The sequence below is a fragment of the Pan troglodytes genome, chromosome 9 (genome assembly GCF_028858775.2).
Source record: "Pan troglodytes isolate AG18354 chromosome 9, NHGRI_mPanTro3-v2.0_pri, whole genome shotgun sequence".
NCBI lineage: Eukaryota > Metazoa > Chordata > Mammalia > Primates > Hominidae > Pan > Pan troglodytes.
This window is the reverse complement of record NC_072407.2, coordinates 5,064,824-5,075,704: the sequence shown is the minus strand read 5'-3', so window position 1 is coordinate 5,075,704 and position 10,881 is coordinate 5,064,824. Positions and strand designations below refer to the sequence as shown.

General features: G+C 63.3%; 2 protein-coding genes across 5 annotated transcripts; one reads left to right on the top strand and one right to left on the bottom strand.

The window, feature by feature from the left end:
- The first annotated feature begins 194 nt into the window (after positions 1 to 194).
- POLR2L (RNA polymerase II, I and III subunit L) lies at positions 195 to 2,564 on the top strand. Its single transcript, XM_009459661.3, has 2 exons — positions 195 to 353; positions 2,288 to 2,564. Exons 1-2 carry the CDS (start codon positions 259 to 261, stop codon positions 2,394 to 2,396), a joined length of 204 nt encoding a protein of 67 aa, XP_009457936.1. The 5' UTR covers positions 195 to 258; the 3' UTR covers positions 2,397 to 2,564.
- A 1,376-nt stretch (positions 2,565 to 3,940) lies between these two features.
- On the bottom strand, positions 3,941 to 10,022 carry CD151 (CD151 molecule). Of its 4 annotated transcripts, none has more exons than XM_009459658.3 (9): positions 9,892 to 10,010; positions 8,212 to 8,273; positions 6,629 to 6,719; positions 6,340 to 6,531; positions 5,937 to 6,011; positions 5,426 to 5,530; positions 5,162 to 5,320; positions 4,750 to 4,836; positions 3,941 to 4,645 (listed from the first exon to the last, which is right to left on the bottom strand). In XM_009459658.3, exons 3-9 carry the CDS (start codon positions 6,710 to 6,712, stop codon positions 4,586 to 4,588), a joined length of 762 nt encoding a protein of 253 aa, XP_009457933.1. In that variant the 5' UTR covers positions 6,713 to 6,719; positions 8,212 to 8,273; positions 9,892 to 10,010; the 3' UTR covers positions 3,941 to 4,585. The 4 variants fall into 4 exon arrangements, with proteins under 4 accessions (XP_009457933.1, XP_001151269.1, XP_009457934.1 ...); XM_001151269.7 differs by having other exon boundaries at positions 9,896 to 9,995; XM_009459659.4 differs by lacking the exon at positions 8,212 to 8,273 and having other exon boundaries at positions 9,892 to 10,022.
- Positions 10,023 to 10,881: the final 859 nt, after the last annotated feature.

Sequence of the window (10,881 nt, the reverse complement as noted above, 5' to 3'; positions counted from 1 at the left end):
GCGGTCTGCTGCTGCCGCGGCCGCGCGGGCCCGGGAGCCCCGGGACGCACAGGCCCAGGAGCCCCGGGACGCACGGGAAGCCCCCATCGCGGCGGAAACTGCGGCCAGCGGTGCCGGGGCCGGTGGAGGGACGGCCGGAGCAGCGGAGAACGAGCGGAGCCGATCCTCCCGCGACAGTGGACGCGCCCGGGGCGGGGCCTGGGGGGGTTCTTCGCGTGCGGCCGGGCCGGGCCGGGCAGTCTGGGACGCGCCGCCGCCATGATCATCCCTGTACGCTGCTTCACTTGTGGCAAGATCGTCGGCAACAAGTGGGAGGCTTACCTGGGGCTGCTGCAGGCCGAGTACACCGAGGGGTGAGGCGCGGGCCGGGGCTAGGGGCTGAGTCCGCCGTGGGGTGCGGGCCGGGGCTGGGGGCTGAGTCCGCCCTGGGGTGCGCGCCGGGGCGGGAGGCGCAGCGCTGCCTGAGGCCAGCGCCCCATGAGCAGCTTCAGGCCCGGCTTCTCCAGCCCCGCTCTGTGATCTGCTTTCGGGAGAACGTTATCCCCTGAAGTCTGGGGAAGAGAACGGAGTTGGGCTTCAAACCAGTGGTGTCCTGGGGATTCTAGGTGGCCTGGCGGGTCGCAGGCGTCTTGTCACCCGCAGTAAAGCCCTTGGCCTCCGCCCTATTTTCCCGTCTCTGCCCCCAGGCCCACCCCATGTCCTGCAAACCTCGCTGCAGGACGGGCGGGCGCGGCGGCTGACATCTGTAATCCCAGCAGTTTGGGAGGCCGAGGCGAGAGGCTTGCTTGAGCCCAGGAGGTCGAGACCAGCCTGGACAACCTGGGGAGACCCTGATCTCCAGAAATTTATTTTATCTTATTTTTCTTTTTTGAGACGGAGTCTCGCTCTGTCGCCCAGGTTGGAGTGCAGTGGCGCGATCTCGGCTCACTGCAACCTCCGCCTCCTGGGCTCCAGCAATTCTCCTGTCTCAGCCTCCCGAGTAGCTGGGACTACAGGCGTGTGCCACCACGCCCGGCTAATTTTTGTATTTTCAGTAGAGATGGGATTTCGCCATGTTGGCCAGGCTGGTCTGGAACTCCTGACCTCAGGTGATCCACCCGCCTCGACCTCCCAAAGTGCTGAGGTTACAGGCGTGAGCCACCGCGCCTGGCTCTCTTATCTTTTTAATTCGCCGGACATGGCGGTGCACACCTGTGGTCCCAGCTACTTGGGAGGCTGAGACGAGAGAATCGCTTGAGTCTGGGAGGCAGGTGGAGGTTGCAGTGAGCCAAGATCACGCCACTGCACTCCAGCCTGGAAGAGAGAGTGAAACTCCGTCTCACGCACACACACACACAAAGAAATGCAGGGTAGACTTGCTGACCACCCTCATCAGGCTTTGTAGGGGAGGCGTCTTTCTCCTGTGCTTGTCCCTTGGTGCTGCTGTCACCACTGTGCCTGAGTCTTGGTGCCCCCCTCTGGAGTCTGACCCTCGCCCACTGAGTCTTGGTCACATGTGAAGCCCTGGGCTTGTGTGCGCTAGCCTGCCATCCGCACTTGGTGCAGCTTGCTGGACAAACGAGGAAAGCGAGTGGGCTGCTAGACTGAGTGGCTGGCGGCCTGTCCAGACCCTTTCCCGGGATAGGAACGGCAGGGGCCTCCAATGTGGCCTCCCCTTTCCCAAGCTTCTGTGTCTCTGCACATTGGAGCCATCGGTGTGGGAGTTTTCTGGAGGTCTTGAGGGTGACTGGAGCTAGGTCCCAGGGAAATGAAAGCTTCTAATTGGCTTGGGAAGTGGGAGAGGTGGCTCCGTGGAGAAGCAGTCTCTCTCTGATGGAAGGAAGCAGAGGTGAGGAAAGACCCCACAGCGGCAGAGCAGGGCTTGCTCTGTATGGGGTGGGGGTGAACCAGCTAAGGGCAGGCCCCTGGAGAGCTACCCTGCCGTGGCCAGTGCTGGATGAGGTGGCTGCACATCAGCACCTTGGTGGCCTTGGTTTTCTAAGCTCCCTGCAATTACTTCGTTTTCGTTTCATTTACATTTCTTACATATGTTATACACACACACGTACAGCCAGAGTAGGTGGGAGAGGAGGCTCCTCACGCTCCACCCAGGGTTCTGGGCATTTCCAGGTTACTCCAGCCAGGATCATACTGCTAGATCTCAGCTTCTGATCCGGGTCAATCTGTTCGCCTTGCCGGTGGCGGGGGGGTGAGGCCAGCAGGCAGTGAGAGGCAGGTTGGATGTGGGCTCCAGGCCTTTGCAGACCGTAGAGAACTCAGTTGGCCTCTGCTCCTCCCCTCGACACAGGGATGCGCTGGATGCCCTGGGCCTGAAGCGCTACTGCTGCCGCCGGATGCTGCTGGCCCACGTGGACCTGATCGAGAAGCTGCTCAATTATGCACCCCTGGAGAAGTGACCACGCTGGAACCCACCCACCCGCTGTGCTGACCATGGGCCCTGAGCGTCCTGCCCCGAATTCACGAGGCTGAGGCATCCGGGAGCTGGCGTAATGCCTGGCCGCAGCGTGTGTGTATCCCATACCCCACTCTGGAAGGAACCATCCAGTAAAGGTCTTTCAGAACCACCAAGGTCCCAGCCCTCACTAGGATGTCAGGAGCCAGGTCTAGGCCCAGCTCTCACACTGTGGCAGCCCAGTGAAGCAGACTGGGCCATGAACTCTCCTAGCCCTGGGGCCAGCCTGTTCCACAGGCACCCCTGCAGGAGGCGCTGCCAGGAGAGCCTTCCATCTCGGGGCTCTTTGAGGTTCCCTCCTTCTGGGTGTTCTTCAGGCTGAGCAGAGAGGCTCCTGTACCCTCTCTCTCGGAATCTGAAGAGCCAGATTTAGGCCGGGCAAAGGGGCTCACCCCTATAATCCCAGGATTTTAGGAGGCCAAGGCAGGAGGATCACTTGAGTCCAGAAATTCAAGACCCGCCTGGGCATCATAATGAGACCCCATCTCTACAACAAAATTTAATAAATTAGCTGGGCACAGTGTTCACACCTGTAGTCCCCGCCACTCAGGGGGCTGAGGCAGGAGGATCACTGGAACCTGGGAGGTTGCCACTGCAGTGAACTGTGTTTGCACCACTGTACTCCAGCCTGGGCAACAGAGTGAGACTCTGTCTCAACACAACTATGAAAAAGAAGAGAGAAACACATCTTCTGGGGCCCAGTCTCTGCTGTGGTCAGGGCTGCCAGTACCTGCTGGCCCCTGCCCACTGCTGCCTGTCCCTGAGCGTCCCACCCAAGCCCAGCAGGGAGGGCAGGCCTTAAGACGCTCCTAGCTGGGTTGGGAGGTGGCCCTAAGGAGGCCCTGCTGTCCAGGCAGTGCTGCCAGCAAGCACCCCAGGTCAGATGTCCCTGCTGCCCAGATATCTGGCGTGGTGTCCTCTGGTAGGGGAGAACGGGTCTGCCTGAGGGTCTACAGTTCTGAGCCTTAAGGACAGGAACCTGGGCAGTGGGGGGGCACAATCAGTGACCGAGCCCTGGCTCCCATCTCCAGGGTACCTCTGCCAGACACCAGGCTCTGGTACCTCCTACCCTCTGGCCCCCAGCAGGACCTATAAGCTCCTCCATGTAAACCCCCTCACCCTACTGCCCCCACCCCACCTGCCTGACACCTCTTACCTGGGCATGGCCCCCAGTCTGCACCCTTCCCACGTCTGCTCCCCACCATGGCCAGAAGGGTTTTGGAAACCATTTTTCCTCTCCCCCAGGGGCTCTGAACACACCATCTCACCATTTAGGAACATGTTCAGTTCTTTCTGCTGAGGCCTGTGCTCAGCTGTCCCTGGCATCAGACCTCCCTTCCCTGGAGCCCCATGGAGGGTGTGTCCTCCTGGCTCTGCCCTTCTTTGTCCTGACACTGGGCGGGGCGGGGGGTGGGTCTGTCTGCCCTGCTGGATGCGAGGGCCCTGAGAACAGACCACCATCTGTTACCAGCACAGCGAGCTCGTCCATCTGCTCTACAAGTGTTTATTGAGCACCTGTATGTGGCAGGGATGGTTGTAGGCATCTGGGTACAGCAGTGAACAAAACCAGGAAGCCCCTGCCCCGCAGAGGCACATGGACAGGGCAGTGCACAGTGACCACGTGGCATTTCGGGTGGTGGTGACCGCAGTGGGGAAGACAGCAGGGGCGCTGTCGAGGGAGACAAGGGCTGGGTGGGGAGGGGCAGAGGCCCAGGCCCAGGCCCAAGGGTCAGAGCTCACCTGGCTTCCCCAACTGGGATGGGGCCATGTGGCTGCAAGGCAAAGCCCCAGTTCCTGAAGGGCCTGGGGTGTGAAGGGTTTCTCCCCCTGCTGGGAACACTCGGCCTTGCGCCACTCAGCAAGGCCCCTTCCAGCCTGCATCTGACCACCAGGCAGAGAGTATGTCCGGGGAGCCCCACAAAACACCCCCCAAACTTCGCCCCGCCAGCCCCCCTCACCTCCCCTGCTGGGCGTTGGTGCGCAGCAAAAGGCACTTGAAGCTGCCTCTGAGGTTGGGGTCCCCAGAGGTTATGGTGATGGCACAGGGTGGGTGTCATCAGGGAGCCCAGCGCCTGGTACTCAGTGGTCTCAGCTCAGTAGTTGGGTGCAGCAGCAGCAAGGCCCAAGGCAGGGTCAGTAGTGCTCCAGCTTGAGACTCCTGTACAGGCAGCACGTGAAGATCATGCCAAAGACCTGTGTGCAGAGCCGGGCGGGCGTAAGCAGACGTCATGGGGCCACCAGCCACCGCCCTGCCCCGTGTCCCCAACAAGATGACCGCCACCCCCATGTGCCCTCACCTGCACACAGGCAATGCCGATCCCCACAGCCCCAATGACCCTCAGGTGCTCCTGGATGAAGGTCTCCAACTTGGTGATGCAGCCGCCCTGCGGGGCGCGGATGGGTGTTGAAGGCGGGCCCAGGGGGCACCTCCCACTGGCCCCTACTGCCTCCAGCCTCCAGGGTGTGGCCAAACCCACCCCTAGCACCTAGGCAGCCAGGCCACCAACAGCTCAGCCAGCCACTGGGCTGCCCACCCACTTCCTCGTAGATATTGGAGGTGTGGTCTCACTGCCCACATCCGGCCACTGGGGTGACCCTCCACCTCCTGGTAGATATTGGAGGCGTGTCCCACTGCCCACAGCCAGTCACTGGGGTGCCCCCCCCCCCCACCTCGTAGACACTGGAGGCGTGATCCCGCTGCACACCCACCTCCACCTTGTAGATGTTGGAGGCATGGTCCCGCTGCCCACAAAGAGCCACCACCGTCTTGCAGCAGCTGTCGGGGACCACGCGGCCACCGGCCTCCTGTGAGCGGATCCACTCACTGTCTCGCCAGTCCTGTGAGTTGTTGCTACCACAGCAGTGGAACTGCATCAAGAACAAGGCTGGGGGTGAGACCTGGGGCCAGAGGCTCCTGCAGAGGTCCAGGGAGGCCCTGGGGATGCACGCGCCCTCCCAGCACCACCCACCCACCTCCTGCTGCAGCTGGTCCACAGCGCTGGTCACAGCCTCATGGCCCGGCTGGTGGTAGCGCTTGGTCATGGTGTCCTTCAGGTTCTCCTTGAGCTCCGTGTTCAGCTGGGGTTGGGGTGCAGGAAACTTCAGCCTCAGTCTAAGACCTTCCAAGGTGGGGCTGGCAGAGCCCCAGGATGGCCGGCAGGGAGGCCCAGGGCCCGGCTCAGAGCCACAGGGAAGGGCTGAGGTCAGACCTCGGCATGAGGGGAGGTTGGGTGGTGCCAGGACCATCACCAGGGTGACGATGAAGTGCGGCAGAGGCAGAGAGGGCTTCTGGATCCCCTGGACACCTGCCTGACCCCATGTGCCCCTGCAGAGACCTAGACCCCATCTCCAGGGCCCAGTGGCACGTTGGTTAGCTCTGGGACCATGGGGGTGGGGGTTGGGGCTAGCCACGCGTGTGCATCTGTGTGTGTCCGCCCCGCCTGTGCATGTCTGTGTCTCTGAATGGCCTGCCCAGGCCCCTCACCTGCTGGTAGTAGGCGTAGGCGAGGATACCAGCGATGATCTCCAGCAGAAAGATGATGAGGAGCAGGATGAAGTACTGGGGGGGGCAGCACAAGGGCACCCTTGTTCTGAGGCCTAGTGCCTAGACCTAGTGCACCTCAGAGCAGAGTCCCCACCCCGGCTCCCCAGGCTCCAGGTGGGGGCTGAGGGGCGGCCACCCTCCCTGAAGCTTTCTTGCGGAGCTGGTGTCTTCCCTCAGCTGGTCCAGCGGGAACGTGGGGACCCACAGGACTAGGCAGGTGTGGAAGGACCGTGACCCCCCCCCCCCAGGTGAGCACAGCAAGGCACAGGTTCAAAGCCTGCAGCGACAACCTCCTTGGGCCCATCTGCACCACCCCCACCCCGTGGCCCTGCGCCCTCCTGACCAGGCGCAGCAGGTTCCGACGCTCCTTGAAGGTGGCGCAGCAGCCCAAGACCCCAGTCACCATGACGACAGTGCCCGCCACCACCAGGATGTAGGCTGTGGCCAGGTAGGTGCCTGAGGCCAGCAGGCTGATGTAGTCACTCTTGAGGGCCAGCGTCCAGATGCCCACTGCCATGACAGCCAGGCCAGCCAGCTACAAGCAGTACACAAAGGTCACCGCATCTGCCCAGGTCTGATGGTGGCCTGGGAGGGGTGGGGGTGGGGGTGGGGGCAAGGCGACCCCTCCTCACCCAGAAGCAGCAATTGTAGGTAAACAGCAGGTACTTGAGGCAAACGGTGCCACATGTTGTCTTCTTCTCGTTGAACTCACCCATCCTGCGGCTGAAGAGGCAGGGGAGGGGTCAGCGGGGCCACAGCACCGGGCCCCTGACTGGGGGACGGATAGGAGGGGACACAGGGCCAGGCGCGGTGGCTCACGCCTGTAATCCCAGCACTTTGGGGGGCCAAGGCGGGCAGATCACAAGGTCAGGAGATCGAGACCATCCTGGCTAACACGGTGAAACCCCGTCTGTACTAGAAATACAAAAAATTAGCCGGGCGTGGTGGCGGGCGCCTGTAGTCCCAGCTACTTGGGAGGCTGAGGCAGGAGAATGGCGTGAACCCAGGAGGCGGAGCTTGCAGTGAGCCGAGATGGTGCCACCGCACTCCAGCCTGGGCGACAGAGTGAGACTCCATCTCAAAATAAATAAATAAATAAATAAATAATAAAAAGAGACTAGCAAATTAACCCAAAGAAAGTAGAGGAAAGGAGTCCAGGTGCGGTGTCTCATGCCTATAATGCCAGCACTTTGGGAGGCCAAGGCAGGTGCAATCACTTGAGGTCGGGCGTTCACAACCAGCCTGGCCATTGTGGTGAAACCCCATCTCCATCAAAAATATACAAAAATTAACTGGGCGTGATGGTGGGCGCCTGTGGTCCCAGCTACTTGGGAGGCTGAGGCAGGAGAATGGCATGAACCCGGGAGGCGGAGCTTGCAGTGAGCCGAGATGGTGCCACTGCACTCCAGGCTGGGCGACAGTGAGACTCCATCTCAAAAAAAAAGAAAAAAAAAAAAAAAAAAAAAGAGGGGACACAGATGCCCAAGCCAGCCCAGAAGTCGGGGCAGAGCCAGCCACTGTCCTGGGAGGCCTGTGAATGAGCCCCTGTGGGAACAGGACGTGTCACTTCCTAGCGACTCAGGAGCCCTGACAGCCAGGACAGACCCCTGGTGCCCACAGACAGGACAGGGGTCATGGAGGACCTCCTGCCATCACTGCTGACTCACCCCTGCTGGCGGCCGGGGGAGGAAGCCCTAGCGGGTACCTCCGGTGAGCTCATGCCAGCCTGCCCGCTTCCCACGGCATTCCCGGGGCCGCACGTCACAGGCTGGCAGGAGCCTACGGGCCTGCAGTAAGGGCGGAGGAGGCCACTCAGACAGCAGAGGGGTAGGGGCTCAGACAGGCCCCAGCTCAGCCCCTTCCTAAGCTCTCCAGGCCTGTTTACGGTCTGTTAAAGGGCAGCCCTTCCTTCATCCTGGCCGGGGTGGGGAGAATGGAGCGTGGAGGCAGGTGGAGCCTGGCAGACTGGGAGGGTTTTTCCTGGACAGGCGACCCACACCAACCCGAGGGGGTAGCACAGACAGGCTATGCCCCTCCCCAGATGCTCCGTGCCCGCCTGACATGCAGCAGTGGGCAAGCTGTGAGCATGGGGAAGCCAGGGAGGGCGTGGGGTGCAGACAGCAGCTGAGCGCCCTGGGCCACGTTTCCAGACAGCACAGCCAGGTCTGGACTTTCGCCGCCCCGCCTGCTCTGCCCCACCCTGGCCAGCACTCACCAGCCGGGCTGGAAACGACTCCTCTGCAGGACAGGTGGACAGAAGCTCCCCAGGACTCTAGGCTAGAGGGGCAAGGACATGTCAGGTCACAGGTTACAGGTCTGGCCCAAGGGCCAGAGTGGGCCGGGTTCATTCTGGAGGCAGAGAGAGGAGTGGCCAAGCCCGGTATTTTAGTCTGGGCTAGGGTGGGGCAAGGCAGAAGACATTTTCTTTTTTTCTTTTTTTGAGATGGAGTTTCACTCTGTCACCCAGGCTGGAGTGCAATGGCACGATCTCAGCTCACTGCAACCTCCGCCTCCTGAGTTCAAGCAATTCTCCTGCCTCAGCCTCCTGAGTCACTGGGATTACAGGCACCCACCACCACGCCCAGCTAATGTTTGTATTTTTAGTAGAGACAGAGTTTCACCATGTTGACCAGGCTGGTCTCGAACTCCTGACCTTAGATGTTCCACCCGCCTTGGCCTCCCAAGGCAGACGACATTTCGGGACAGTCTGATCCTGGGAGGGACCTCATACCTTCCCCCAGGTGCCCCACTCTTGGCCTTCGCTCCAGACCCATCACTGGCCCTTCCCCCACAAACAGCGGCAGCTACAGCCTGGGAAAGAGGCATCATGGAATGGAGCTGGAGGGGGACAGACCTTACCACTGAGCTGAGAGGGGATATTCACCCTCCATGAAGGAGCCGGGGCCTAAATACACGCACGAAGGGTGGCACAGGCAGACCCTGCCACCAGCGGGGGGATGTGTCTGCCACGGGGGGGGGGTGTGCGTCTGCCACCGATGGAGGGGATGTGCGTCTGCCACCGATGGGGGGATGTGCGTCTGCCACCGATGGAGGGGATGTGCGTCTGCCACCGATGGGGGGATGTGCGTCTGCCACCGATGGGGGGATGTGCGTCTGCCACCGAAGGGGGGTTGTGTGTCTGCCACCGATGGAGGGATGTGTGAGCCCCTCAAGGACCTGCCCCTGGCCTGGCTGTGAGGTCCCAGGCTTTCTGGAGAAGCTGGTTCTGGGCACAGATGCGTCCTCCACCGCGAGGACACAGGCGACCCGCTGAGGAGTGGCCCCTCTTCCCAGGAATGCCTGGTCCCTCTGAACCCCCTGGGAAAGGGCCTTCCAGAAATAGCTGTCTGTTCCTCCCCCAGTCCCCGGGACCTGCACCAGGCCCCTGGGCGGCCCGCGCCCTATCAGGGGAAGCCCCAGTCAGGGGGACCTGGGACTCCGCGCCTGCCAAGCGTCCCCGGGGCACTGCAATGAGGTCACCGCCGCCGCCGACCCCGCCCGGCGCGGCCAATGGCGCGCCCACTTGCACGCGGGCGGGGGCTGCTGCGGGCGGAGGGAAGACTGCCGTGTCCAGGGACAATGAGCAGGGTGTCCAGGCTGCGCGTCCCGGGACCCCTGGGCCGAAGGGGGCCGTCAGGCCGGTCCAAGGACCCGGGAGGCGCCTCTCCTTCCCGCTGCGCCTCCCCTACCCGCCCGGAGTCCGCCTCCCGCGGAAGGGCAGGCGAGGGAGCTGGGCCAGGCGGTGGGTGCGGCCTCCCGGAACCTCCCGGCGCCTGCGGCTGGGCCTCCGGGACTGGGGCGCGCAGGGCCTTCGGCCCCCTCGCGTCCCTCGCGCCCCTCGCCCCCCTCGCCCCCCTCGCCCCGCTCGGCCGAGCTGTCGTGGCCGCGCACTCACCTACCACGCGTCCGAGTCCGGGCCCTGGCGACGGCGGCAGCTGCGGGGGCGGAGGCTCCCAGCGCTGAGAATGCGCGGCCCGGGGCCTACGAGGGGGACGCCCCGCCCCGCCCAGGCCCCGCCCCGGCCTCAAGCCCCTCCCGCGGCGGCGGGCGCTCGGCAGGTCTGAACCCGCGTGGGTGTAGGCGCTGGGGGTCGACCTGGCACTGCGGAGGCCGGGCGAGCTGCAGCCCTGGGGGCGCCAATAGCCCAGCAAGGGCCCATCCCGTCCAAGGACAGAGGAGCTGGGCGGGAGGCGGGCCCGGAGGTAAGACGGCCACCAGCCTAGCCAGAGGCCCTGGGCTGTGGCGACCCGGCCCTCCTCCGTGCCCAACCCCCATCTCTTTCTCCTCACCCAGGAACCGCCCAGAGGCTGCAGGGGTCGGCAGAACGCATGCCGGCCTGGGGCAGGGGAGGGCCTAGCGCTGTGGGCAAATGCGGGAGAAGGGCTACTGTACGTGCAGTGTGGACAGCCTGGAGACCCGGGCAGGCCTGGGGTCCCAGCGAGACATACCCATGGGGTCCTGGGGGGCCCATGCCCTCCAGACTGGAAGGGACCACTGGGAGCGGTGCGAGGAGGTGAGGGACGAAGGGCAGGGCCGGCCTAGGGCTGCACCAAGACGCCAAGAGTGGGAGTGAGGAAGGAGGGGGCTCCCCACCCACCAAGCTCATTCATCACAGCCACAGGGGAGGAGCAGCATGGGAGGGGGTGGCCGACTGAGGCCGGGAACCTGCCCGGCCTCCCTGGCGAGACAGTGGGGAGCCCTGATCCACACACTGGCGAGGGCCCCGAGGGGCTCCAGCCTTGATGGGTAGTGTGAGTTTGGGGCATGACCAGGGACACAAGAGGACACGCAGGACCTCAGCCCCATCGCCACAGGCCCGCACTCCCTGTATTCACCCACACAGCACGCGTGCACGGGTGCCCACCTCATCCATGTGGCACACACA

Bases quoted from the DNA above. Each gene is read 5' to 3' on its own strand.
- CD151 (XM_009459659.4), bottom strand. From the start codon at position 6,712: ATGGGTGAGTTCAACGAGAAGAAGACAACATGTGGCACCGTTTGCCTC. The intron at 6,012-6,339 runs GTCAGGAGGGCG...TGCCCCCCCCAG, and splicing joins GTCGGAACCTGCTGCGCCTG to TACTTCATCCTGCTCCTCAT. The intron at 4,646-4,749 runs GTGAGGGCACAT...CTCTGCACACAG, and splicing joins TCGGCATTGCCTGTGTGCAG to GTCTTTGGCATGATCTTCAC.
- POLR2L (XM_009459661.3), top strand. From the start codon at position 259: ATGATCATCCCTGTACGCTGCTTCACTTGTGGCAAGATCGTCGGCAAC. The intron at 354-2,287 runs GTGAGGCGCGGG...CCCTCGACACAG, and splicing joins CAGGCCGAGTACACCGAGGG to GGATGCGCTGGATGCCCTGG.